Below are 26,846 nucleotides of genomic sequence, written 5' to 3' on the forward strand. Positions count from 1 at the left end.
AGCCATCTTGAATCTCAGCCTTTTCTACTTTTCTATCAGGACAATCTTCTCTCTGGATACCCCAGTCCCTTCCCCAAAGCCCTAGCTAGAATCACTTTGAAACGAAAGAAGAACAAAAATTTTTTTTTTTTTTTTTTTTTTTGCCTTCTCAGAGGCTCTGAAGTGGAGCCCTGACTCTGAGGCTTACTCTCGTTCATGGGGTCTAAGGGCCCAGTGTTTAAGATTAGGCAGCAGGTATTCTGGAGCCCAGGTCAGAATGAAGCTGCAGTGGGGCACTGGGGATGCTCAGGACCCATTATTTGATAGTTTCCATGTTGTTGTAGCCTCCTGACCACATCCTCCACTGTTTGCCTATCTCTACATGACCTTGTGGCCCTTGTCCCACCTACAAGGACCTCACGGAAATTGGATTTAGGAGTCGCCATAATCCAAGATGACCTCAGGTCAACAAATTTCAGCCATAACTACCCCCCCCCCAAATCAGCTCCCATCTCAAGATTCTGAGCAGAGAGTGACTAGGAATCACTGTCAAGTCTTCATTAGCTCTCTTAGAATCAGAATCAGAATCCTGTAAAACAGGCACTATTCTTACACTTTTCAAGTAAGGAAACTGAGGCCTGAGAGTTGTTGGAAGCAAGCCCAGGTGTCCAGCAGCAGTGTGCCATCCTGGTCCACCTGCAGGATCCCCCTGTGTTCCCCAACCTTAAGGTCTTGAATAACTCCCTGGCCACGGGCTTCCTCATGAGGACCTGTGGAAGTGAGAAGATTACATCACTTCTGAGAGTGGACATAACAGTCAGGGTCTACTGCCAACAGTCCATTCAGAAATGGGCTAAAGCCATGTGGGGTCCTGATTCCCAAGATGGAATAGGTAGTGGACCTCTGACCTCAGAGCCACATGCAGTATGAAGCCTTGGGCAGAGCCAGTGCTGCATTAGCTCACGTGGCCCAGGCAGATGTGAACCTGGCAGTCCTCACCACAACTCTTCCCACCCATCCCGAGGGGACCCCACTGTGGCTTCCACATCAGGAACCTGGTCACTGCTGATAGAGAGCCAGACCTAATTTCAATGCTAAAGACTTCCTGATACTGTCAGGAAAGCTGACAGCAGGAACCAAGACTGTCATGTCTGTCCAGATGTCCAGAGTAAGGCTCTGGCATCCACTGCTGTCCATGTGACTTCTGAGCCCACAAGCTGAATGTGACATGACCTGTGTCGTACACGAGTTTCTGACACCGCTTTATACAGATCATCTCCTGGTCCTGCTTTGGCCTCTGCTCAGGTCACCATCCCCATCACTCCTGCATCCTGCCAGCCAGGCAGGCCTGCTCTTACTTTCTGTCCTCAGCACCTGGCATTTCTGCCTGGGACAGCACCCATGCCATGCTACCCCACAGCCTGCCCCACCCTTGTCACCCATCAGATGCCTGTACCCATTCCTCCCTCCCTACAGTTCGAAGAGCTTGTCTACCTCTGGATGGAGCGGCAGAAGTCAGGGGGCAACTACAGCCGCCACCGAGCACAGACAGAGAAGCATGTGGTTCTGTGCGTGAGCTCCCTCAAGATTGACCTCCTCATGGATTTTCTGAATGAGTTCTATGCCCACCCCCGGCTCCAGGTAAGACTGCGGGCACGCCTGGGGAGCCCGCAGATTTCTTTGAGGCTCCCAGAGTAGTTACCTACTCCCCAACTCCCAATCCGGTACAGGACTGCCACATGCTTGTGCAAGGCTCCTGAGCACTCTAGACCCTGGTTATCGTATCCTGTGTGTGAGTGGGTTGGTGGGCCTGTGGTGGTCCCATAAGGCCTCAGGAGTGACACCACCCAGGAAACAGTACAGGCTGGGGTCTGGAGCCTGCTCAGAGGCATTGACATACAGCTTTGCCAGCAGGACTACTACGTGGTCATCTTGTGTCCCTCCGAAATGGATGTCCAGGTGCGGAGGGTACTGCAGATTCCCCTGTGGTCCCAGCGGGTCATCTACCTCCAGGGCTCTGCCCTCAAGGACCAGGACCTCATGCGAGCCAAGTGAGTGCCAGCCAGGACAGTATAGCCACCCCTAGGCTTCCCCAGGTAGAGGTGGGGCCACGACAGGCATAGCTGCCTGAGGCAGGCAGGAGTCCCATGTGGAGATAGGAGGGGTGAAATGGTCAGAGTCTAGATCCAGGTGAGTGGGACCCTAGAGCCTTGCTCCACATGTACATGCCAGTCACTGCTGGACAGAGTAATAAACACACCTGGCCAAGCTGTGGTCTCTGTTCAGCTGTGCGTCTTGCCTTTGGGCACTTTTCCCTCTCCTGCTCTGAGTCTGGGGATTTTCTCTGTTAGGTTTTAGGGAGCTTAAAATAGACTAGAGGTGGGAAAAACCAGCTGCTGAGAGTCAGTGATGAAGGCACGAGGGCTGAGGGTGGCTCTTGATTTAAAGACAAGTTGACAGAGTGACTTGAGGTGACAAGAGTGTGCTGTTAACATGTAACTAGAATGTGCTACCGCACCATCTGGGATTCTTCCCCCAAAGCCTGTCATACCACATTTTTCTTCCAGAAGGTTCCTGTGGTCTTTGTTGTATGGTACAGGTGATGCAGGGCCAAGGGCAAGCAGGACAATGGCCCAGCTCCCTCATCCCCAGAACACCAGGCTGGAACTCCCATGGATGCAGCCTTTTTGGGATCCTGCCCAATTCCCATGAGACTGTACGTGCTTGTGTCCAGCTCTGGGGTGGCAGGCAGGAGAGCAGAAGTGCCAGGCAGGCATGGAGGCACACACAGTTTGTGTGGGGCAGGCACCAATGTGAGGTGGTCTGAGGTTTCACTACCCTGCTTCTGGGGTAAAGGTTTCTCAGACTGACCCTCTGCAGAGAAGAGCTGTTTTGTGTATTTGGCCTGCTAGGAATCTGGAAGGAGCTAGACATGACCACCCAAGTCCAGGCTGCTGAGTGGTCAGGCAGAAGAGAGGACAGGTTCTATGTTCCAACACAGGGTTGATGGGAGCCCAGGAGATGGGCCCTAGATACTGGACAGTGCCCTAGGACCTAGGTCATCAGCACCAGTAAGACAAGAGAACCCATTTTCTTACCCTAAGCCAATGTGTAGTTGGATGTGGCAGAGATTGGCTCAGAGACCCTTCCCAGGCACCAGCACGCCACAGCTTAGAAACCCTCAGTGGTTCCCACTGGCCAAAGGTGATTCCAAGCCTTGTTCAGTGTCTGAGCTTGGTCTCTGAGGTGGTGTCCTGGAATAGTTACCTGCTCAGAATGTGCCGGGAGAATCTGGGGAGGCTGGGGCCCGTGGGGTACACAGCAGGATTTGATGCTAGGATCTGCTGGGCCAAGCTTAGCTGTCTTGTCAGGCCCCTGTCTTGTCAAGGATGGCCCCTGCTTGGCCATCCTTTCTCACCCTTCACATGCCAGGCCTCTCCAGACCTCCTGGGGAGGCCTTCTGGGTCCTTAGCCACACTCAGCAGCTGGTGTTCTTCAGGATGGACAATGGAGAGGCCTGCTTTATCCTCAGCAGCAGGAATGAGGTGGACCGCACAGCTGCGGTGAGTTCAGACAGACTCCCCCCAGCCTGCACTGCCTGCCTGCCCTCAGCAGTAGGCCCTCCAACACCAACCACACCTCCCCCCAGGATCACCAGACCATCCTTCGAGCCTGGGCTGTGAAAGACTTTGCCCCCAACTGTCCCCTCTACGTCCAGATCCTCAAGCCTGAAAACAAGTTTCACGTCAAATTTGCGGGTGTGTTTGGGGCCCTGTGTCATCATGTGTCTGCAGGCTGCAAGGGGGTGAAGGGTGGGAGTAGAGTATGCCTCTCATAGGGTCAAGGGAGGTTTGCCCGTGGGACAACATTCCCTCTAGATCTCTGCTTCAGGGGTAGCCTTGGCAAAGGATCTGGCCTTGATCTGGGGCCAAAGTCTGTGAGATCAGGAGCCCGAGGCGGTGTGGGAAATAGGAACACTGACCAAAACCTGTATGGACAGGGTCTGTGCTGGACATCTAGGGTCACCTGGGGGACAGATAAGGGCCCACATGGGTAGAGCTGAGGTGATCCCAGAAAACGTAGCTGCTCCTTTGGGACTCAGTGCAGCTCACAGAGATCCTGAACTATTGCTGAGCAGGAATTGGCTGTTCAGAACGGGCTTCCAGGGGATACCAAGCAAGAGTCTCTTCACACACATTTAGAAAGATTTGGGTGCTATGGGGAGGGACCGCAGACAGCAGGGAAGGTGGGCCCTGACTCTACAGTTCCCACAGACCATGTGGTGTGCGAGGAGGAGTGCAAGTACGCCATGCTGGCCCTGAACTGCATCTGCCCGGCCACCTCCACCCTCATCACCCTTCTGGTGCACACATCCCGTGGCCAGTGAGTGCCCTGTGCCAGACCGACTACCACGCCCTGGCCATCCCGATCAACCCCACAAGGCAGGGCGGGCTCCATGGAGGAGGAGGGCATGTAGTGGGCAGAGGTCTGGCACAGGAAGGGGTCCAGGGAGACGCAGGGTGCATTTAACCAGTGGGTAGGAGGGGCAGCCCTGGCTGAGGGTGACAGCCTCCTTGCCCTTCTCTTCCGGTAGGGAAGGACAGGAATCGCCAGAGCAGTGGCAGCGCATGTATGGGCGCTGCTCGGGCAATGAAGTATACCACATTCGCATGGGTGAAAGCAAATTCTTCCGGGAGTACGAAGGCAAGAGCTTCACCTACGCAGCCTTTCACGCACACAAGAAGTACGTGGCCCTTGGAGCTGAATATAGGATTGCGCTTGTCATTCCCACCACCACTGGGCTACTCATCTTCCCCACCCAGTGCCAGGCCAGCATGGGTGGGGCCCTGGGGCAGGAGGTCACAGAGTCTCAACTCAGGACAGAGTAGCCTGGCCCTGCCTGGTGAGGATGGCCAAGTCAGGACATCCCAGGACAAGGGTTCATGTAAGCACCTGCCACGTGGCCACTCCTCTCTGATGCTACTAAGGCTGTCCTCTGGTACCCAACACCCAAAGCGAGGCCTTGTCCAAGAGCTCTGGGTAGGGTCCCTAGGAGGACAGCTCAAGCCACAGGGTGTAGGAGTGGCCCTGATGCTCCAGGCCGTGTCTGCTCAGGTATGGTGTGTGCCTCATTGGGCTGAAGCGTGAGGAGAACAAGAGTATCTTGCTGAACCCGGGGCCACGGCACATCCTGGCTGCCTCTGACACCTGCTTCTACATCAACATTACCAAGGAGGAGAACTCAGCCTTCATCTTCAAGCAGGAGGAGAAGCAGAAGAGGCGGGGTCTTGCAGGGCAGGCCCTTTACGAGGGGCCTTCCCGGCTCCCAGTGCATAGCATCATCGCCTCTATGGGTGAGCTGAAACAGCATGCAGGTGGCAGATGGCTGGGTTCCCAGGGTGAGCTCCACACCCCACCTGCCCCTGGGCAGGAGACCCAGAGGCTCAGCTCTGTCTCGGACAGTGTGAGCCTCTCTGGGCATTGGGTTTGGGATCTAATTGGAGTACCCTCACCTATCAGTTTTGGTGAGCATCAGTTACCTGGGTAACTGTGGAGTATGTGGTAGATGAATTACTAACCAGAGGCCCCTGTAGTTCTATCACCCAGGGTATCCCTTGCATACATGAAGGCTCTGGATGTACATTGTCTACGGTTAGCTTCTGTTTAGCTTCAGGGCTCTTCCCTGGAACTGCTGTCTTCCCAGAACTGGTTCAAGTGGCTTTCTGAACAGGGTTTGGCTAAGGCTCAGAGGCAGCACTTGTGGGGACAGTGGAGAACAGGAACTGGTCCTTTGGCCTCTCAGGCCACAGACCAACAGGCTCTCCAGGCAATGACCTCTCATGTGATGCTAGGCCCAAGCTGTGGCCCACAAGGCAAGTTGACACTAATAAGCACACTGTATGCCCGGCCTAAGTGGTCTCTAGGGAACCATATGCTTTGACGCTATGGCACACATCCTCAGTGACATGTGATGTGTGCCAGCAGCTGTCAGACTGAAGCTGCCACTCCTCCAGTAGCAGCTTGCCCGGGTGGTCAGGACTGGGGAAGAGCTGGAGCTGGGCTTCCCGCTGCCCAGCCCAGCCTCTACCCATTACCTGCTATTTGTTCACCCCCATGCCCTCTAAGGAAACAGAGTGACTCAGAAGCCCTCCTACCCTCAGTTCTGGCCCAGAGCTGCATCCTTGAGCCAACCACACTTAGTAGCTTGGCAACCCCAAACTAGTAGGGCTGGACTGGGGTGGGAGCAACAAAGACCAACAGGTGCAAAATGGCCTCGCTGCTCCTGTTGTTACTGTATGGCCACACTCCTGAGTCCTGTCCTTAGAGCAGAACAGCCAGCTTCCCACGAGCCCTAGCGCCTTCCCCCAGGAGGTCAGCATCAGTCATGGCAACCAGTTTGGATGGGGGCCCGTGGGGTCTACTCAACATCACCATCTCTGGAGGGCAGGGGCTCCTTGTCCTGAGACTCAGGGACATGCCGAAATTCCTGGGGCCACACAGCTGGCCCAGACAGTGGGCTGGGAAGGGCTGCTGGTCAGGTTCCACCCCTCTGTCCAGGGACAGTGGCCATGGACCTGCAGAACACAGATTGCCGGCCCTCCCAGGGTGGCAGTGGTGGAGGCAGCAGCAAGCTGGCTCTGCCCACGGAGAACGGCTCCGGTAGTCGGCGCCCCAGCATTGCACCTGTTCTAGAGCTGGCGGACAGCTCAGCCCTGTTGCCCTGCGACCTCCTGAGTGACCAGTCAGAAGACGAGGTGACACCCTCAGACGACGAGGGGCTCTCTGTGATTGAGTGAGTGCTGAGTGGAGCTCAACCTTCAGGGGAGGGAAAGGTCCCCAGTGCTGGGTATGCTCCATCTGTGGCAATCCCTGCCTTGCAAAGGGAGTTCTCAGGATGGGCCCCCAGTACACAGGGAGTCAAAGCAGAGGTCCTCTACCTACCCCCAAGCCTAGTCCTGGGAAGCAAGCACTTGAGAGCATTCTGGTGTGCTAGGCTCTCAGACCCCACAGTGGCACACATAAGCAAGGCAGGGGTTACAGCAGCCCACACCTGCTCGACCTTGAGCTGTCTGCCCTTGGTTCCTCCACCAGCTGGTGTACAGCCAGGTAGTGACCGCAGATATTCCTGAGCTCAGCAACTCTTGGTACTGTGGGTGTGGCCCACCTCATTTCAGGTGGGTGTTCTTGGGGCAGGGTCTGTAGAGGTCAAGCCCCTGTCCAGAACCAAAGACTACACACCTACCCAAAGTGGTCACTCTGGCAGGGAGACTGAGGCCAAGTCTTCCTGTCTGAGACCAATAGCGACCTTAGTAAGTCCTCAACAGATCAGCTACCTTGACCTCAGTCAGGTCGTCTTCCTGCTGGCAGCTGCTCTAAGGTTGAGGGGTCATTGGCGGGTCTCCCTGATCCTGCAAGCAGAAAGTACCACGGGGGTCCCTGTGGCTGTGTCCCTTAAGGCACATGGAAAGAAAGCTAAAGGTTTGTGACTGGTTACAGCATATGCATGGTGTGTATTGGTCATTGGAGGGTGTGGGGAGGGGGGAAGGCAGCCTTCTGAGAGGCTAGTCTGGCCTACTGGAACTACTGGCCCCAGTACCTGTCTCATCACCTGGGTGCCATGGGCATCACGCAGGGGACCAGTGATTACAGCCCTGATAGTCTTGGCTTCCAGGCTTCAGAGAGTGGGGGAGAGGAAGGAAGGGGGGGAACAAAGGAGGCAGAGAGGCAGGGAGGGAGAGAGGCAGGGAGGCAGACAGACAGAATATGAATGTGTAGATATATGTGTGGAGGTGGGTGGGTATTGCTTGTGTATGCATGTGTGTTTTGTACATGTGCATGTGTGCAAGTGTGTGTGTTTGTGCACACTCACGTACATGTGTCTGTTCCTGTGTTTTCTTCTACGTGAATGTGTTAATGTCTGCACTGAGTATATTGTGTACGGAGTTTTTCTCCAGCGATACAAGGCTACCCCTCCCCCCCCACTGCCATCTGAGTAGCTGAGGGTTGACTGTTAGGGGACTTCCTCATGGGCAGCAACACTCCCAGCCCTTGTTGGGTCCTGTGTTGGGAGCAGCAACAAATAGTTCCTCTGTGCCCCACCTCAGCCTGAGCAACTCTGGGGCCTTGGTGAGCCCCAGCCCTAGCCTGGGAAGCAGGGCCAGGTCCCTGAGATCTTATCTCATGTAGCTGCCCCAGGCAGATGTAGGGAATAAGAGTTGGGAGGTGGTGAGCCATCTCTGCTAGTACTGGGTAAAGGGCAGGTTTGAAGTGGCCAGGCCACTATGCCATGATGCCATGCTGTGGTCCCTGTCTTCATCCAGGTATGTGAAGGGCTACCCCCCCAACTCACCCTACATTGGCAGCTCCCCAACCTTGTGCCACCTTCTGCCTGTGAAAGCCCCCTTCTGCTGCCTGCGACTGGACAAGGTAGGACCGAGTCCCCACAGCTACACCTACACTCTGCTCTGGCCATCTGCTATCCCACTTTGGTGTTCACGTCATGCTGCAAAATGGTGCAGGAGCAGATCCTTCCCTGCCTGACTCCACCTGAGAGGTTAGGACCATAGTGTCCCTCACCCTCAAATGCCTTGTGTGTTTCCAGCCAGGGAGGACTATCTCCTCACATAACCCATTGCCAGAATCAGGCAGAGCTAGGGGCTGCTCTCAGGAGCAACCCAAGGCTCCAAGGGCCTTTGTCATTCTTTCAGGCAGTGCACGCCTGTCATTCCCTCTCTCTGCCTTCCTCGGAATCCCTTGTTGACATTTGAAGAGCTTGGACTCTGTGGTTGGTGGGATATGCATTCACACCCATACGCACGCACACACACACACGCACACATACACACACTCCTGTGCAAGCATGACTTGGCCCTCTGTATTTCTGTAGCTAGATGCTTTACTGGCTGGGCTTCCACCAAGCTTTGTGGGGTGCTGACTTTCAGTGGTTGCCAGCAGATTGGGCCCTGGTGGCTGGTGGCCCCATATCTCCCCAGGGCTCCCATGTGCTACCCGTTGCATGTCCTCTGTTGTTGGCCCACTAGTTTCTCCCCAGCCAGGGTGGTGCCCAGCCTGGGTTCCCCCACATCCCCAGGGCTGCAAACACAACAGCTATGAGGATGCCAAGGCCTACGGGTTCAAGAACAAGCTGATTATCGTCTCTGCTGAGACAGCCGGCAATGGGCTCTACAACTTCATTGTGCCTCTGCGAGCCTACTATCGGTCCCGCCGGGAGCTCAACCCCATCGTGCTGCTGCTTGACAACAAGTGAGGCAGAGTGCAGTCCTCACAGTGCCTCCTTTCTGTGTGTGCATGGCGGGGGTGGGGCATCTCTGGCTAGTCCCCTGTTGTCTTCTGCAGCCATGCATCCCTTGCCTTGCAGGCCTTAGCAGCTTCCCCTTCTAGTTTTCCTCCCAGGTACCAGGACCACCAGGATTCCCAAAACCACAACCCCTTTCAAACCAAGGACCCACGAAGCCTGGCAGCCAGAGCCCAAGGCCAAATCTTGGCTGTATAACCTCAACAAGTCCAGGGCCTCAGTTTCCTAAATTGAATAAGTGGCAGACCCTTTGGCCTTGAACCCTCTCAGTCCCATGTTTTTGGGGCCCCAGGAGTGTGGGGAGGAAACGCCATAGACCAGGTGGCACCTCCAGGCCCTGTTGTCCCCACAGGCCTGACCATCACTTCCTGGAGGCCATCTGTTGCTTCCCTATGGTCTACTACATGGAGGGCTCCGTGGACAAGTAAGATGAGAACAGCCATTGCCGGGGTGCCTGTTGTCTCTCTGCCATCTTCCCCCAGAGCTCCTCAAATGAGTAGTCAGCCCCAAGCTAGGGGAAGAGGGGGACTGGGAGGGAATTGGGGGCAATCCTGTGGCCCAACTCCTTGCCCTGTGTAGCCTGGATAGCCTGCTGCAGTGTGGCATCATCTATGCTGACAATCTGGTGGTGGTGGACAAGGAAAGCACCATGAGTGCTGAAGAGGACTACATGGCAGACGCCAAGACCATTGTCAATGTGCAGACCATGTTCCGGTGAGTCCCTGACCCATGGGAGTGGCCTCATGTGAGGTCTCCACAGAAGTGGTTATGGAGCCACTGTGAGAATCCAACCACAGGACCTATCAGAGTTCACAACCCTGACCATTGGACCCACAAAAGACCCCACAGCTATGACCACAGGACCATCAGTGTCCACAGACCTCACCACAAGACCCACAAGACTACACTTCAAAGGCTATGGGACCCACCACAGACCTGACCAACCCCCGTAGCTGTAACACAAGGCTACCCAGTCATGACCACAGGACCAACCATAGACCCCACAGCCCTGGGGGACCCATCTGGGATACACATAACCCTGACCACAGTCCGGGGAAGTGCTTAGCCCCTCAGCCCTGAGTGGAAGACAACTCCCCCAATCATCCTTCCTCCAGGCTTTTCCCCAGTCTCAGTATTACCACGGAGCTCACACACCCTTCCAACATGCGGTTCATGCAGTTCCGTGCCAAGGACAGCTACTCTCTGGCTCTTTCCAAACTGGAGAAGGTAAGTGGACCTTTCCTGGTGGGCCATCCTTCACCAAGGAGCCTAAAGATGGCAGAAGAGAGGGGAGGGAGCAGGGCTGTGGGAGCATGGGCTTCTGTCCTGCAGAAGCTAAGGAGATGGGCTCGGCTGATGCAGAGTTCTCCTTGTGGAGTTACTGCCCTGAGCACCTGCGGGTTAGTAGTATCCTCTCTGGGATCAGCCAGGAACTTTTAATGGTTACCTACAGCCCACCAAGCACCGTTTGCCACCTCTGTCCTGGACACTAAGGACCAGAGGGCGGGCAAAACCTGAGCAGGTGGAGCAGCTGTGGCAGAGCTGTACCTAACTCTTGCACTTCTGATGTTGGAATTCCATGGGAGGTGTATCCACTGGGCCAGATGTGGAACTTAGGGACACAAGGACTTAGGAAGGTTTTAGAGACACACTAAGGCCCAGGAACCCAGGAATATGGGGAACTTCAGGAGTTTGGGAGAGAGGTCACTGTGTTGCTCTGATGTATGGTAGCTGTAGCCCTACCTGCTATCCACACAAGGGATGGCCAGGCACTGGGGGAAGGGCAGTGGAGGCCAGGTGTGGATGAGGCAGTCACAGCTGCCAACACTTGCTGTTGTATGGGAGTCCCAAGTTCAGCCTGGGCCAGCATGCTTGTGGAGAGCTGCTGGAGATAAGCCCAGGAGTTGTCGGGCCAACCCTGATTCCAGATATGAGGCAGAACAGACAGACAAACTCCGGAGTTTCTTGCTGCACATGAGTTCAGCTCTGTTCTAAAGCTAGGTCTCAGTGCAAGTGGCCCATAGGAGCCTGGGATCTAGCTGAGCCAAAGCAGGAGGAGGCCAGGTAGGCAGAGCCCTTGCCATCCAGCATGGCTCCTGCCGTCCAGCCTACTCACTACTCTGGACTCCACCCTGCTCAGCATCTGGGTCCATACTAGGAAGGGTCAAGGTGTGCCTAACAGCCAGAGGTACTAGGATTATGGGAGACCACTGCCCTAGGTCTCACGAGGGTCCTCACAGTATGACCAAGTGTAGACTAGGCTGGTGTCAAGGCACAGAGTCACAGTGGAGCCTGTGTCCCTACACACAGTCATGCCCAGGGCCAACCCTGTTCCTCAGGGACTCCAGGGCAACCTGGAAATGAACAAGGCAGCATACACAGCCAGTAACTGCTCACAGAGCTGGGCCCTCTAAGGCAGAAGTCAGCAGTAGAGGGTAGGGCTCTCATTCCTTCCTATAGCATGGACCTGGTGGCACCTCTCTACATCCTGGACTTGTCAACTGTTGTTCATCTCAGGCAGTGTGGCTTTGTGACAATAGAGGTGACAGGGACAAGCTGAGAAAGTCAGGACACCATGATATGTGACTCCATGGATGGTTGGGGCTAGCATTCATACTGGATGATGACCTGGGCCCTGGGCAGACAAAATAAGGAAGGAGATGATGAGGCAGGCTGCTGGTGCTGTGGCTGCGTGGAGATGGTAAGCCCGTGTGTCACTGAGGACCACCCTTTGTAGGACCACCCATGTCAAAGAACAAAGTGCACTCCTTGTCTGAAATAGAAGAAACTAACATTTGAAGCCCTTCCTTTCCTCCTAGTCTCTTAGGGCCCACAGGTGGTCATTTCCTATCTAGTGCTGTTCTTACAAAACAGCTTGAGTTACTACAGTGGTTCACCTTCACATACCATAGTGAGAGGGCAGTGACTGCAACATGGCACAACCATGTCTTGTAGCTCAGACACACTTGGTTCTTCATGGGCAGTAAAGGCCACACATCCGAGTTCCACTGTTTCACTCACTGACCCAGCATTTCCAATGCACTTGCCTGCGCCTGCTACTGGAGTGCAGGAATGGACAAAATGAGACACTTCTGCTACCTTGTCCTGTGTGTTTCCTTCTGGAACCCGGAAGACATGGCTGGTAGAGGGTTCACTAGTGGAGAGGCTGCCTACTGCTACTGCTGACAGCCTCTAGAGCTGTTTGCGTTTCCGTGAAGCAAATTCCTTATGCTGTGGGAAGTGTCCTCAGATGCCAGGCACAGGGACTTGGAAGACAGGGCCAGATTAACAAACTTGAAATGGAAAGTGGTCCTCCATGCCCACGTTGGTCCCACGTAATCAGAAGGGTACAAGAGAGGCAGGACATCAGAGATGGAAGCAGCTCCACTGCTGGCTTTGAAAATGAAGAAGAGGACACAGGCCAAGGGCTCTGGGCATCCCGAGGTTAAGGTGGGAAGATGGTCCTGCAGAGCCTCCACAGGGCACAAGGTCCACCTGGCCCTGTCTTCAGCCCCTGAGAGCCCACACTAGACTTTCGAATTCAGAGCCTTGAAATGGAGTTCTGAGCCGCTAAACCCGTGGCAATGTGTCCCCCGAAAAACCCTCATCATATCCAGTCTCTGGAACTTTGTGGACACGAAAGAGGGCAGCGAGCAGCAGCCCCTCCTGCTGACATACTCCAGTGCCCCTGACATCACAGAATGTGGTTCAAGGTCATGCTGGGTGTGTGCCTCAGTCTGTGAGGGCCTTGCTCCCACATGCAGGATGTTATCTTGCAGGTCCTGGGTCCTACTCTCTTCCCAGAACCCCAGACTCTCCCTAGGCTCTGGCCTTGACAGTGTCTGGGGGATGCAGCTGGACATTCAAGCCTGCTGGCCAGAAGTCTGTTGGTATGCACACAGATGCATATCCATGTACACATACCATACACATACTACACCTGTGCACATACATAAATACCATGCGCTCATGCACACAAAATGCATGCATGCACTTACCACATACACAGGTACACACATGCATACATATACCACACATATACATATCCTATGTACACATCTTTGATGGCCACCCACAGTCCTGTGTGCCATCTGAGGACCCCTTTCTTTTAGCAAGAACGGGAGAATGGCTCCAACCTGGCCTTCATGTTCCGCCTGCCATTTGCTGCTGGCCGAGTGTTTAGTATCAGCATGTTGGATACACTGCTCTACCAGGTCAGCTGGGATGTGGAGGGAGGTGGGCAGGGTCCCGTGATCCCAGACCAGAGCCCGCAATCACTCTCTTGCTGATATCTGCTCCCACTGCTCTGAACAGTCCTCCCAAGGTCCCCTGAGAACAGCAGGTCTCCATGTCCTCAAGGTTACCCTGGTACCACTCTGGGGGTTTTGGGTCCCGTCCTTTTTGGACCTCATGTGCTGGGATGGCAGGCAGGTGGCTTCTGCGTGTGCTGAGGCTGGAGCATCTGCCTCACGTGGCCCTGCTGCCCCACAGTCCTTCGTGAAGGACTACATGATCACCATCACCAGGCTGCTGTTGGGCCTTGACACTACCCCAGGCTCTGGCTACCTCTGTGCTGTAAGTACAGGCAAGGTGCACAGTGCCACCTGACACAGGCCTGGCACCCTTGGGTCACTGCAGTTCTGGGGCTCTGGGTACTGCCATAGCCTCTTCCCAGCTCAGGGCTTCCCGCTCGTTGCAGATGAAGGTAACTGAGGATGACCTATGGATCCGCACTTATGGCCGACTCTTCCAGAAGCTCTGCTCCTCCAGTGCTGAGATCCCCATCGGAATCTACAGGACTGAGTGCCACGTCTTCTCTGCTGAGGTGCACCCCCATTGCTCTACAGTTTCCCCCGTTGCAGCCCAGCTCTGGGAGCCATGTATGATGGATGTTTGCCAGGATGCTTCCAGGCAGGCTCCAGTGTCTAAAACCTTTGCCTCCAGTGAGGGCAGCTGCTACTCTGGGAGGAGCGATGACCTTGGGGACTGGGTGGGGCATTGGGGAAGGTCTGGTGTGGCCAGTCCACCTGCTGTGGGCAGCACGCCCCCCACCCCCGCCCTGCATGTTCCGTGTGCCTGCTGAGAAGCTAAGGAACACTGGGTAGGGGCAGACATGCCCACAGGCCCCACACAGCCCTTGGTTTCCTTTACAGCCCCACGACCTCAGAGCCCAGGTGAGCACCCCGAGCCCTGTGTGGAGTTTCCACTTCACCTTTGCTTCTCGAAGTTCCTCCCTACCTGGATCAGGGCCCTGGGAAGCAGGCGGGAAATTTAGATGTGTTGGCCACTGGGCAGTTCAGGGTGGGAGGCTTTCAGCAGTCACCATCCTCCTATACAGTGGGGAAACCAAGGCAGGGGGAAATCACCTATAGGTTCACCCACATCACCTGTTACCTCTCACCCCAGCCCAGCTCCATGCACCATCAGGAGATCACACTGTAGCCTCCAGAATGGCAGGTATCCCATGGCCTGACCCCCATACCCTCATTATCCCTCCCAGTCTCTGCAAAGAACTACCTGATGGGGTCCTCACATTGTTCCCAGCACCTCACATGCCCCTTAGTCATGCACAGCCTACCACACTTCCCTCTGTTTACACTGACTCCCAAGGACAGGGACTACTGCCCCACCTGCATATGAGGAGGCTGGTATAGACAGGGGCCCCTGTGCTAGGGCAAAGCCAGGATATGCTGGGCTAGAGGCACCAGCCAGACCCTACTAGACATGACGGCCTGGAGAGACTAAATGCACCCTCAGCCCTAGGGAACTGGAGACAGGCTGGCTCCACCCTGGATCATATTTGAGGGGGTCCAAGAGGCCAGGCAGACTTGGGTACAGGTGGGAAGGTAGGACCTCACAGTCCTCTGGCCTGGAGAAGGCTGGAGTTCACAATATGGGTCCAGGGCCCATCTCCTCTCCTGGCACCTAAAGCCACAGGGGTCCCCAGCCATAGCCCTCCTGCCTGCCCAGTCCCAGATCTCAGTGAACATGGAGGACTTCGAGGATACTCGGGATGCCAAGGGACCCTGGGGCACACGGGCTGCATCTGGCAGTGGCAGCACCCATGGCCGCCATGGGGCCAGTGTTGACCCAGCGGAGCACCCACTACTGCGCCGCAAGAGCCTGCAGTGGGCCCGCAAGCTGAGTCGCAAGAGCAGCAAGCAGGCAGGGAAGGCACCTGCGGCCACGGAGTGGATCACCCAGCAGCGGCTCAGCCTGTCCCGGCGCTCGGAACGCCAGGAGCTCTCGGAGCTGGTCAAGAACCGAATGAAGCACCTGGGGCTGCCCACCACTGGCTATGGTAAGGGCAGACCACAGGGCAGGGCAGGCTGGACAGTAGCAGAGCAGCTGATGGGCATCCCACACCAGCAGGAATGGCCCTGGCTCATGGTGGGCCTGCTCGGCAGAGGGCAGAGGAGTGCTGCACCCACCTAGTGTGGAGAAGGTGCAGAGTGACCCGCAAACTAGCTCACTTCTACCACTCTTGGAGCCTCAATTTCTCCACCATAAAGTAAGGGACTGGACTTAGAGAAAACAGAGTGATGAGCCAAGCCAGCTCGTCAAGCCTTCAATAGAGAGCCAAATCCAGTCTTCCCTTTTCATGAAAGACATGAAAGGCAAGGAGTTGGCAGGGCCACCGCGCACCCCTGGCCTGGCCAGGGATGGGGTGGGGCAGTCGTCAGCGGCAAGAACGACCTGCACCTTTCTCTCTCCAGCCCATGCTCTTCTCTAGGAGTCAGCAGGTTTCTGTGGCTTCAGAGTCAGCCCTAGGGGAGTATCTGTGTGAGCAGATTTTTGTAACCCCCTTCTCTCTGTGCCATTTTTTGGGTGATATCTGTGTAAGTTTGATCAGGCCTTCCTGCTGATGAGGTCAAAGGGCACCCAAGATCTCTGTTCTGGCCTGTGCCTCTCCCCACTTCTTCAGCACCTCCACACTAGCCATTGCCAAGGCCCACCCTGCATTCTGATGTCCATCATCACCCAAGTAGGAGGTGCTGCATATGCTGGAAGTTCACATTGGGCATTCTGGGCATATTTACAAGGTAGTGCTAGACTTGACTAAGGGGAAGGCACAGGGACAGCTGAGAGCAAGATTTTTGAGAACATGACCACGCAGAGCCTTCCCTGGCCATGAGTACACTGTGGAGAGTGTTCCCTCAATGCCCTAGATCTAGCGGTCCCCTCAGTTTTGCCTGGATAGCCTGCTGCTTCAGGAAGCTAACCACCAAGGCTAAGGGGACTTCAGCATTCATGAGCCATTGCTAGTACTAGCAGATGCAAAGTCTGGCCCACATGACCACACTCAGAAGTGACACTCAGACGTGTCACCTGCCCTGGGTACCCCTGAGCCTCTGCAACCCCCACCCCTACCTGCCAGAGCTTGGCAGATAAGAGCCAGATTCCCTTTGGCAATTGACTTGCTTCTGAGGTGGCTAGTGCTGGCCACTGTTATCCCAGCGTGGACAGTGTCTGCGTGTAGCTGGCCACTGCCCTGCACCCATTCTGCTGTGCCAGTGTGCCCACCCCGCCAATGCTTGCTGACCTATCTCTCTCTCTGTTTCTGTCTGTGCCTCTCCTATGTGTTCCATAGAGGACGTAGCAAATTTAACAGCCAGTGATGTGATGAATCGGGTAAACCTGGGATATTTGCAAGGTAATTCTGCTCCAGTGAATACTGGCCACCACACGGGATGTGCCAACCCTTTGCCACCTTGGCTGGGCCAGGCAGTGACCAGGAGAGAAGAGAGGGCTTTGTGTGTCCACAGTGGGTTCTCAGACCTTCCTCCTTGCTTTGTTCTAGCTGAGGGCCATGGAAGCCCAGATGATGGTGTCCAACTTGGTCCCAGGCTTAACCCAAAATACTTGACCCAGTTCTGTTGTTAGGATGTGCTATGGCATTCAGCTTTGCCCTGTCTATACAGCAGGCTGTCTCAGCAACAGCTGGACTTTCTAGCTAATCCTACGAGATACCCAAAGTCCCTGTGTGTCTTAGTGGGCCTCCTGCCAGGCATGAGAATGGAAATTAAGGTTGGCATTCTGTGCCAAGGCATAGGCAGGCCTGGATCCCACAAGACAGGGATACTTGGGGCTTCAAGAGAAGGCTCTACTCTACTGGGCACCTCCTCCAACGAGCTACTTCCCACTGAGGCCTGCCAGCACCCAGAGCAGGGCCGAAGCTACTGTCTTTGGTGTCCCACCTCCATCCAGGTTGCCTGGGAGCTTTAGGGGTATCTGGGCCCAAGTAGATATCACGTTAGCTGCGAATAAGGATTTGCAAGGATGGCTGTGGGCAGCCACAGAAGTGAAGTGTTGGCATCTCCTGGGCTTGTGGTTTTCCTCATCCTGCCCCTCCATAATTAAGCATTCATGGAAGCTAGGCCCTCTGCTGGCACCTGGGGTTCTGATCTGCTGGTGACTTCCACAAACCAAGCATACCCTGCACCTAGCTACATCTGCTTCCTGTGTAGCTCCTAGGCAAAGTGGGCAGGCAAGGGCTTGGGCAGCTCCCAAAGGGTCATAAAATGCTCTTGGGTGTTCATTGAGCATCTCTGGGGAAAATGTGCTGCATCTTGGCAGCAGGGACTCACAGTACCCTACATGCAGCAGAGAGTGGTGTCAGGATGTCAGGTCAGAATGCCACACCCTGCTCAGAAAGGGGCAACACTCAGGGTGGGGTTGGACCCGGGTGCTCAGTGTGCATAGAAAGCAGGATGAAAGAGCACAGCCTTGAAGTTACTCTGGCTCTGAGATGACCAAGCTCTAACTACATGGGAAAATGGTAATGTAGAAGCCCAGGCCTGGGTCTAGGGGGTACTTGGCTGGGGAAGAAGAAAGGGGGCAAGAGGAAGCAGGGCCACTGCAGAGGTCTGAGCTGTTGGGAGTTACCATTCTAGAAGTACATTCAAGCAAGGCCTCTTCCCTGCCCTGCAGCCCACCTTTACCAAACGTGGGCATGCTGAGGCCACCTCATGGTAATTGGCTTGCCCTCCCCAGCCAGGCAGTTGGAGTCAGTGCCACAAGACTGACCACAGCCCCATCCTGGTACTCTAGCTGGGAATTGGCATGGGCCCCTCAGCTCAACACCACAGAAACACAAAGCCAAGTCAAGTTCTGCCTTCTCGTGGGCTTTGCTAGTCTCAGACATTCCAAGATCTGCTCCTGTTTGGAGGAGAGTGGGAACACATGGTCCAGCCCTAAGGAGGAAGGATCTAGCAGCTTCCTCTCACAGTTAGGGCTTCTGGCCCCACCTGTAGGATGTCTGTATGGTGGCCCTGACAGACACAGATCAGTGGCTGTGCTCTGAAGTGTCGTGAGCATACCTGAGTACCCCTGCTTCTGCACAGACCCTGCTGTCCCTGCACTGCCCATCCCAGAACTGCATGAGGGACTTTGTCCCAGAATCACACACCTCCCACTTGGCTCCCAGCATGAGCCATACATTGGGGGATCTTGACTGTAGGATTTGAGGAAAAAGCAGGAATTGATGCTCATGGGACAGAAGAGCATCCCATTGTGGAGGGCAGGCCACCTACCCTGTAGAAGCACACAGGTGTTGTCTTCACCTGGACTACCCACTGGTCCTGAGGCCCAGCCCATGCCCCCACTTCACAGAAGCATTTTGTGCCATATTCCTGCATCCTGAGCTACAGCTCTGAGAGCTGAGGCATGCCCTGCCCTGGCTCAGTTGGCTCCCAGGGAGATTCTTCAGTTTCACAGAGGGGTCAGCTTCTTTCTTAGAGCTATGTCCAGCACAACCAAAGGATAGAGAGAATTGGGAGGGGCCACGCAGAGGATGCCCTGTCTCAGGTCACCTTCATTTTTTATATCCTTTGAGTCCAGAAGTACCTTTAAATATGAAGTGGGTAAACTGAGGCAAGAAAGCTCAGGGCCACTGCCAGCACTGTATGTGGTAATGGTGCCCTGCTGGTCAAGCACACACATCAATGAGCTAATTGGCAGTGTGTCTCCAGAACCGCCCACATTCCTATAGGTCATATCCATAGTAACCCTGGGCTCTCTCCCTGGAGGAGCAGCAGCATAGCCATAAGCAGGAGGAAATGACCCTGTTCTCTAATCAGTGAGTCCAAAGTATAGGGAGTAGAGGTAGCCTTTCTAGTCCCCAGGGGTGGCAGCACCTGCAGAGCACTTCAGGGAGGCCTGGGCCAATGTAGTTGTGGGGCAGATGGTATGTGTGTTATACAGCTGTGCATGTGGGTATTATAGGTATATGGATGTGTCATATGTGCAAGTGACCAGTAGTGTTTGTGAGTGCACACAGGTATATGTGTTGGTGCATATAGGGCTATGCACAGGTGTGTTTAAATATACAATTACATATGCAGGTGAAGGCATGCACGGTTCTGCACAAGTGTACTCAGGTGTTGTGCAAGTAGGTATGCATGTGAGCATATGCACCTGCCCATACAGACCTGTAGGAAGTGGGAATGTGCAGGTGTGCTCCGTGCCTCTGCTCAGGACCCCACCCCGCACATACACACTTGAGGTTGGCTGAACTAAGCAAGCTGCACAGGCAGGTGGGAACCAGTGTTCTGCTGTTGCTATGGCTGAACTCTGCTCAGTGCAGGCAGGAGTTGAGGACAGGGGTCAGGGCAGTCAGTAACAAAAAAGGTTGGAGAACTAGCTCCCCTGGCTCCTTGGGGCTCTGCAGAGCCGTGCTGGGTGGAGTTGTGGTCATGCTAGGGTTATGTCCTTTGCAGATGAGATGAACGATCATCACCAGAATACCCTTTCCTACGTACTCATCAACCCCCCACCAGACACAAGGCTGGAGCCCAACGATATTGTGTGAGTATAAAGTCCTGGCCATCCCAGCATCAGGTGTGGGGCTCTGTGACGTACAGTTGGCACAGGTCTGGTGTGGCTGGCTGCCTGGCTTGCACGCCAGGGCTTTCTTTGGTATCTTCTTCAGGTACCTCATCCGTTCCGACCCCCTGGCCCACGTGTCCAGCAGCTCCCAGAGTCGCAAGAGCAGCTGCAGCAACAAGCTCTCATCCTGTAATCCTGAGACCCGGGATGAGACACAGCTCTGAGCAGTGGGAAGGCCATGCTGGGGCAGACAGGTGGACACGGAACACAAGAGGGAACACCGTCACACCCTAGCCTGGCCCACACAGGCTGCACTATGACTATATAGTGGCTCTAGGGCTTGCCCCCAGAAAGGAAATCTTCTCAGTGGGGCCAGTAGTGAGACCACTGGACCACCCTGAAAGCTGGCAGGGAGCACTTTTTAACCTATTTTTACAAATCTGTTTGATTTACGTCTCTTTCCACAGCTGTACCACAACTCGTGACTGGGTTCAGGCCAAAGTGTGAGGCAAGCAAAGGACAGAACAGGGACTGGACACTGCCCCAGAGCCCACCACCGTGCATGGCTTCACTCAGTAACTTCTGCAGGGGCGCTGGGGCCATAGGAGAAGGAAAGACCTGGAACTGGGGGTCCTCTTGCAGTGTGTTCTCTAGCCACACAACATGCTGTTCTGATCAGAGCTGCTACATGGCTCTGGGACTACACCAGGGCCTATGGGTTGCCTCTCCCCAGAAGCAGGAAAGGGGCCAACCAATAAAGATGCCACGCATCTTTAAGGAGAGGAGAAAAACAGGAACTTAGAAACCTGGTCAGGAGGCCCCATCCTGACCCTGCGCTCTGCAGCCCCTGCAGGGGTCTGCGGTGCATCTTCACAGAGTCCTGCAGCTTTGGCTATGGAAGTCAGATACTGTTTCTAGCCATCACACTTGAGCTTCCCCAGCCATGATGTTTGGGGACCCAGGACTGGCAGTTGATGTGTCTCTGTGGACCATTTCACACACAGAGCAGTGTTATCTCTAAACAACTGGTCTGAGAAGCACAATTAACTCTGGGCCCTGGCCATGGCTCGGGTCTCCAGGGATTGCTCCAGGCAGCTGACTTCATTCTTGTTTGTGGTTTGTACGGTCAGAACTGGAACCTTCTATTAAAATGGATACACCCTGCAGGCATGCATGGGACAAGGCAGCCAGCCCATCAAGGCTCCAAAGCACTGGGTGTGGAACACCGCAGAGGCTCACCTGTCTTAGGGCTAGAAGTCTCTCATGTATTCCTCACCACAGACTTCACAGACTAGCCTCCAACCTCTGCCATGGCCAGCATGGCCTTCCCAAAACACTAACAAAATCCTTTGTGGCTATAAGTGGTTGGGTCTGGGCAGCTGCCCCAGGGTGTATGGGGTATAATGCCCAGAGGACCTCGAGCAAGCTGTCCATCAATTTCTATGGCCCAGCATGCCCCTGAGGAAGCCAGAGCTCACATAAGGCCCCAAACCCCTGGAAATCTATCGTCACCCCACAATGGGGAGGAAGGTGGCCCTGATGTGACTATGTGAATCACCACCACCCACTTGGGGTGTTTCTTGAGTGTCCTAAAAGGCTGAGATGAGTGGGATGGACCAAAGGGCCCAGGCTTTCTCAGAGCAAATGGAACTTCAGATGAGCAGGCAGTAAGAGGGAAGGCAGTTGCTGCAGTGTGCCTGAGAGGGGTGCTTAGGGCCAGGCCTCCCTGTCCCATGACCTGCCTGCAAATCCAGCCTTCCTACCACTCCTTGCCTGTCTGGAACCTAGCTCACAAAGTATGCATGAGTCTTGGAGAAGTGTTATGGGACAGAGTTGGTTGTGAGGACTCGGAAGTTCTGCAGCCTGGGTTGAGAAGCAGGTAGTTTAACCCTGGGCGAGGGTGGCCAGGACTTACCTAGGCTAGGATCTTATCAGTGGCCATCAGTCTGTAGCAGGAGGGGGCTTAGCCTATCTCCCTGCTCGACCACTTGCCTGGCTGCTGAGCCCAGAGAACAGCAGAGGTGGTCTTCATCTAGATGGGACCAAAGTCTTCAAGCCTGCCCTGGAAGGGCTGCCACCTCTGAAGCTCCTTGGGAAAAGCCACCTGACCCATATGTGGATTGGATGTTTACTGTCTTGTGCACCTACAGCATGGAAAAACATTTTCAGTCACCAATAGTGTGTGTGAGAGGGGTGGGGGGGCTTCTCCCACAGGTAGAGGCAGATAACTCCAGCTCAGCCTTTTGATAGCTTCTAAAGATGCCAAGCCCTGGGACTGGTACTTGGGCCTAGAGGATTTGTGTGCTGCGATCAATAAAAGCCACTTGCACAGCTGGAACCTTCCATGGCTTCCATTGCCTTCATCTCCAGGCTTAGAAGACAACCTGTCTTTTGCAGTATCCCTGTGCACTGCCATTCCTGGATACCGTCAATTCTCCCAGCCCTCATACCCTGCTGGCCTTAAGGGCTCGCATGAATACTTGTTTCAAAGGGAAAGGCCCTGCCTTTCCACTGCAACACAACTTTCAAAGTACACAAATTAGCAAGAAGCCTTTTATCTCTCTTGTTCCTAACTAATTGAGCCAAAAACTGCTCAAAATAGTGCCAAGTGTCTTGGGTGCTGTAGCCTTTGGTTAAGTGAGGCAATGGCAGCAGTGACTAGGAGTGGTTCTGCGGGGGGGGGGGGGGAATGCTCAAGAGCAGGGAGCCTGTGCAGTATGTGTTTGCTGCAGGTTCTAGGCCATCTCAGGAACTTGTTTTTAAAGATGGGCTTTGACAGGCAGAGGAAGGGATTTCTGATTGCTTAGGTGCTTAATGCAGAAAAAGAGGAAGGGCAGAGATGAGACAGAGACCATAGCAAAGGACAAAACAGTTGCACACAGGAGTGACACCAATCCAGCTATACATCTGCCACATCAGCTGGCCAATGACAAGGCAGAGCCACAGTGGACAAGAAAGCAAGACTGAGACATGACCCATCTCCCAGGTCCCTCTCAGGTCCCTCCACCAATCCACGTGCCTCACGCTGCAAGGCATCTGGTTGGGAGTTTTCAAGACAGATTGCAAGGGCGTGTGACCAGTCTACCTCTGCCAGAACACCCAGGTCATGCTTAGCACCACCATGCTCCTATCCCACCACTCTGACCCTTCATCTTACACACGCCCCATGCAGTCACATCTTAATGACGTCAAGGGTCTTTTTAAAACTGAGTCACAATTTTTCCCCCTTGGATAAACTTCATTAGGAAGACAGTGTAGAATACAAAGAAATACTGCATTTGAATAACAATAAAACAATATTGTTGTGGGGAAGCTAACAGTTTTAGATAATACCTTATTAATTTCAGTTTATTTTCTGTCTTCCCTTCTGAGAAAGCAGGTTCCTTGAGAATGGGGTTCTGTGTGTCTAATGCTTGCTGCACACAAAGCAGAGATATACCTTTGGTATCAATAAAGTTTTGGATATATTATATATTTTGTTCTCTCATACGTTATGTTCTCTCATACATTTCCCCTCCCTCATTCCTTCCAGTCCTTCCCCTATTCCCCAGATCAACACCTATTTTCCTTAAAAAAAAAACAAAAACAGACAACAACAACAAAAACAGGCCTCCTAGAGGTATCTACTGAACATGGCCTAACAAGATACAATAAGTCTAAACACAAACCCTCACAGCACGTCTGGACATAGCAACCCAGTAGGAGGAAAAGGGTCTCAAGTATAGGCAAAAGAATCAGAGACACCCTCCACCCCATTGTTATTAGTCTCAAAAGAACATTGAGCTACACAAACGTAGGTGTACACAGAGGTCCTAGCTCAGATCCATACAGGGCTGGTGTTTGTCCCTTCAGTTTCTGTGAGCCCCCATGAGCAGACGGAGGCACCTGTCTGTCCCAGACCCTGCAGTGTACTTTCCCAATGCAACTCCAACTCACACAATGCTTTAGTCTTGAGCTGGTGGTTAACATCTGCCTGTGTAGACAAACAGCTGCAACCCTGGCTTGGAGTCCAGATCCCTAGGGGGAGCTCTGCACAGGCAACTCTGGGTACCCCTAAAAGGTACCTGCCAGGGATAGGCAGTTTATACACAGCAAGCCCCATCCTCTTTCTTTGTTCAGACCCTTTGCAGCCAGGGACATCCTAGTGTTTCCCTGGCCCAGGGCCTGCTCTTCTTCCAAGTGGGAGCATCCAGCTCTGCATATGTTACGTGGATCAACAGAGATGTCCTAAAGGGCTGGTAGTGGTCCAGAAGACAACAGGCAGTGGGGCTCTTATACTGCCCATCCCCAGCCTCCACTTGAAGCACATGTCCACTAACTCAGATGGAAAGCCATGGCATTGTCTTTTGCATGGCCAGAGGCACTCTTCCCTCAGACTCAGGGATCCTCTCATAGGGCAGGCAGTACTCCCTTCACCAGGGAAACTGAGGCACTGGCCCACTGTTAAGAGCTCAGAGTAGCAAGGCACAAACCTGGACTTTGAAGTAAACTTCTCAGAACCTCCATCATCACACCAGGTTATACTGCTGGGGTAATGCTACCTTTCGGTGGTACCTACACCAACTCTCCATCTTGAGGTCTCAAGGAAGCCATAAAGGGCAGCCAGGCTGGGACACACCTGCCCTGCCTTCCCCCCAAAACATCGCCTCTGCCCACTCCCCTGCTCTGCCCACTCCCCTCAGGTGGAGTTCTAGCAACCAAGAAAGGCCAACCTCCAGGCCTGCCCAGGGCTTGGAAGCAACAGGATCAGCACATAGCATTGGCACAAGCCAATGTTGCAGGCTGCACTGCTGACTTGCAGAGGCTGGGCCAGCCTGTCCTCAGGGGTCCCTAATTGAAGGAACTGCCATATCTCCCTATTAACACTTCACCTGAAGACATTTTCTTTTCCCAAGCCATATGAGAGGATGAACTCTCACCCACTATGGCACAGTGAAGACACAAACCAAGCTGAGTGTGGTGGCACATATCTTTGATCCCAGGATTCAAGAAGCAGAGGCCAGGCTGATATACATAGCAAGTGTATACCAGACCCTGTAAAAAAGAAGAGGAGGAGGGAGGAAGTGTGGAAGGTTGCCTAAAAAGATGACCCAGCGGTTAAGAACAATTGCTGCTCTACTGAAGGACCCAGGTTTGGTTCCTAGCACCACCTGGCCGCTCACAACCATCTGGAACTCCAGTTCCAGGAGACCTGATGCCTTTTTAGACCTCTGCAGACATGAGGCAGGCACAGCTTCTAATCTATACATGCAGGAAACATTCATATACACAAAACACTACAAAAAACACTCAAAAACCCTCACCAGCATAGTACAGGAGGGCATAGTGAGACAGGCAGAGGCAGTCAGAACTGCCAGGCTCTGCTTCTGCCCCTAGACACAGGGTGTTCTTCAGCACTTTGGCCCAGGGAGTCCTGTTGCCCCAGGGTGCAGATATCAAATGAAGGCTGCTTTCCAACAGCCCCTCAAGTGAGGGGTGCCACCTTCCAGACTGTTTGAACCTAGAGAAGAATTCTGATTCCCACTGTTCTCTACAATTAATAAATCCCCTTCACTTACCTGATCCAGGTGCTCCATCTTATCAGACCCAGACCAGCCGGGAACAGTCAACATGCTTTATGATCCCTGTGTTATATACAGGTGAACCACTAAAGTACAACAGGCCCATCACCAACCCAGGCAGCAGTCAGTTTGGACTGAGCTCTCCGTCCTGCAGGAACCAACACCTTGTCCATCAACTGCTCTGCCCATGACCACTGGACCCTCCCTGGTTGCCCCCCCCCCCACAGCTGTACACCTCGGTCTCACTATGTAGCCCAGGCAAGTTTATGATCCTCCTGCTTCAGTTGCTCATGTTACAAAGCTGTGTTTCATAGCTAACACACACTACTGTGTTCTTTGGGTAGTTTCCAGTACTTCCACCATTCAAAAATGGGAGGAAAAATCATGTGAGGTCAGCTTTCCCAGGAGAAGCCTTGCTGAGATGACATCTGTCATAGCAAAGTGAGTCCCAAATTCCCATGTTCAGGCCCTAAGCCCCAGAACTTTAGAATATGAATAGGTTTACTGTAAGGCTTTGAAAGAGGAGAATCAAGGAGACAAGGACATAGTTGATCCATGCCTATCTCACTGGTGTTCTTCTAAGTGTTCAAGTCATAGATATAGAAGGACACAAGGTGGAGACTGTCTTCAAGCTGAGGAAAGTGGCCGTAGGAGCTAGCCCCACTTCTAGCCTCCAGGACTGTGCAAGGCAAATTCTTTAGTAAGATATGTGTGTGTGTGTGTCTCAGCATAAACATTACAAAACGTCAGCAAACTGATTCTGACAATGTGTAAAAAGGATAGGGCTGGGTTCATTTAGTCCAGAAAAACAAGTTTGTTTAAACACCAGGAAGAAATAATGGTGAAAAAAGTCACCGTCATTTCAGTGGGATAAAAATCAATCTATAAACCCCAACCTAATCTGGCACACTAAAAAAGGAAATCTACAAACAGGACCAGGAGGGTACCCAACAGCTCTGCTAGGCAGCTGTGGGTAGAAGCTGCATCAAAGCAAGGAGGCAGGAAAGACAAACCAAAGCCTTAAGGACAGTCCTTTTCACAGAATGTGAACAGAGTTCAAGTGCCTCTATCTAGTGTAAGAATTAATAAAGACTTGAACAAGACTGCTCATGACAAGTTTGACAGAAGAATCCTTTGTTTGGATGCTGTCTGCATCAGTGTTA

The 26,846-nt window shown here is 53.7% G+C and overlaps 1 protein-coding gene across 11 annotated transcripts in view; it reads left to right on the plus strand.

The window, feature by feature from the left end:
• The window catches only part of Kcnt1 (potassium sodium-activated channel subfamily T member 1), a 56,514-nt gene extending 34,054 nt beyond the window's left edge, over positions 1-22,460 (plus strand). For 3 of the 11 annotated variants that reach the window (XM_021641049.2, XM_060389694.1, XM_021641044.2), the window contains 21 exons: positions 1,456-1,620; positions 1,894-2,030; positions 3,479-3,542; positions 3,629-3,737; positions 4,254-4,362; positions 4,574-4,723; positions 5,095-5,333; positions 6,538-6,772; positions 8,301-8,406; positions 9,071-9,243; positions 9,648-9,719; positions 9,875-10,009; positions 10,411-10,522; positions 13,408-13,509; positions 13,727-13,870; positions 13,995-14,120; positions 14,449-14,469; positions 15,266-15,596; positions 16,887-16,949; positions 20,014-20,101; positions 20,226-22,460. In XM_021641049.2, coding sequence (XP_021496724.1) covers positions 1,456-1,620; positions 1,894-2,030; positions 3,479-3,542; positions 3,629-3,737; positions 4,254-4,362; positions 4,574-4,723; positions 5,095-5,333; positions 6,538-6,772; positions 8,301-8,406; positions 9,071-9,243; positions 9,648-9,719; positions 9,875-10,009; positions 10,411-10,522; positions 13,408-13,509; positions 13,727-13,870; positions 13,995-14,120; positions 14,449-14,469; positions 15,266-15,596; positions 16,887-16,949; positions 20,014-20,101; positions 20,226-20,346 — 2,802 coding nt within the window. In that variant the 3' untranslated portion in view covers positions 20,347-22,460. The remainder of the gene's footprint in view (positions 1-1,455; positions 1,621-1,893; positions 2,031-3,478; positions 3,543-3,628; positions 3,738-4,253; positions 4,363-4,573; positions 4,724-5,094; positions 5,334-6,537; positions 6,773-8,300; positions 8,407-9,070; positions 9,244-9,647; positions 9,720-9,874; positions 10,010-10,410; positions 10,523-13,407; positions 13,510-13,726; positions 13,871-13,994; positions 14,121-14,448; positions 14,470-15,265; positions 15,597-16,886; positions 16,950-20,013; positions 20,102-20,225) is intronic. The other 8 variants (XM_021641052.2, XM_021641045.2, XM_021641047.2 and 5 more) reach the window with 5 other exon arrangements.
• The last annotated feature ends 4,386 nt before the right edge of the window (positions 22,461-26,846 follow it).

The sequence above is a fragment of the Meriones unguiculatus genome, chromosome 8 (assembly GCF_030254825.1).
Source record: "Meriones unguiculatus strain TT.TT164.6M chromosome 8, Bangor_MerUng_6.1, whole genome shotgun sequence".
Taxonomy (NCBI): Eukaryota; Metazoa; Chordata; class Mammalia; order Rodentia; family Muridae; genus Meriones; species Meriones unguiculatus.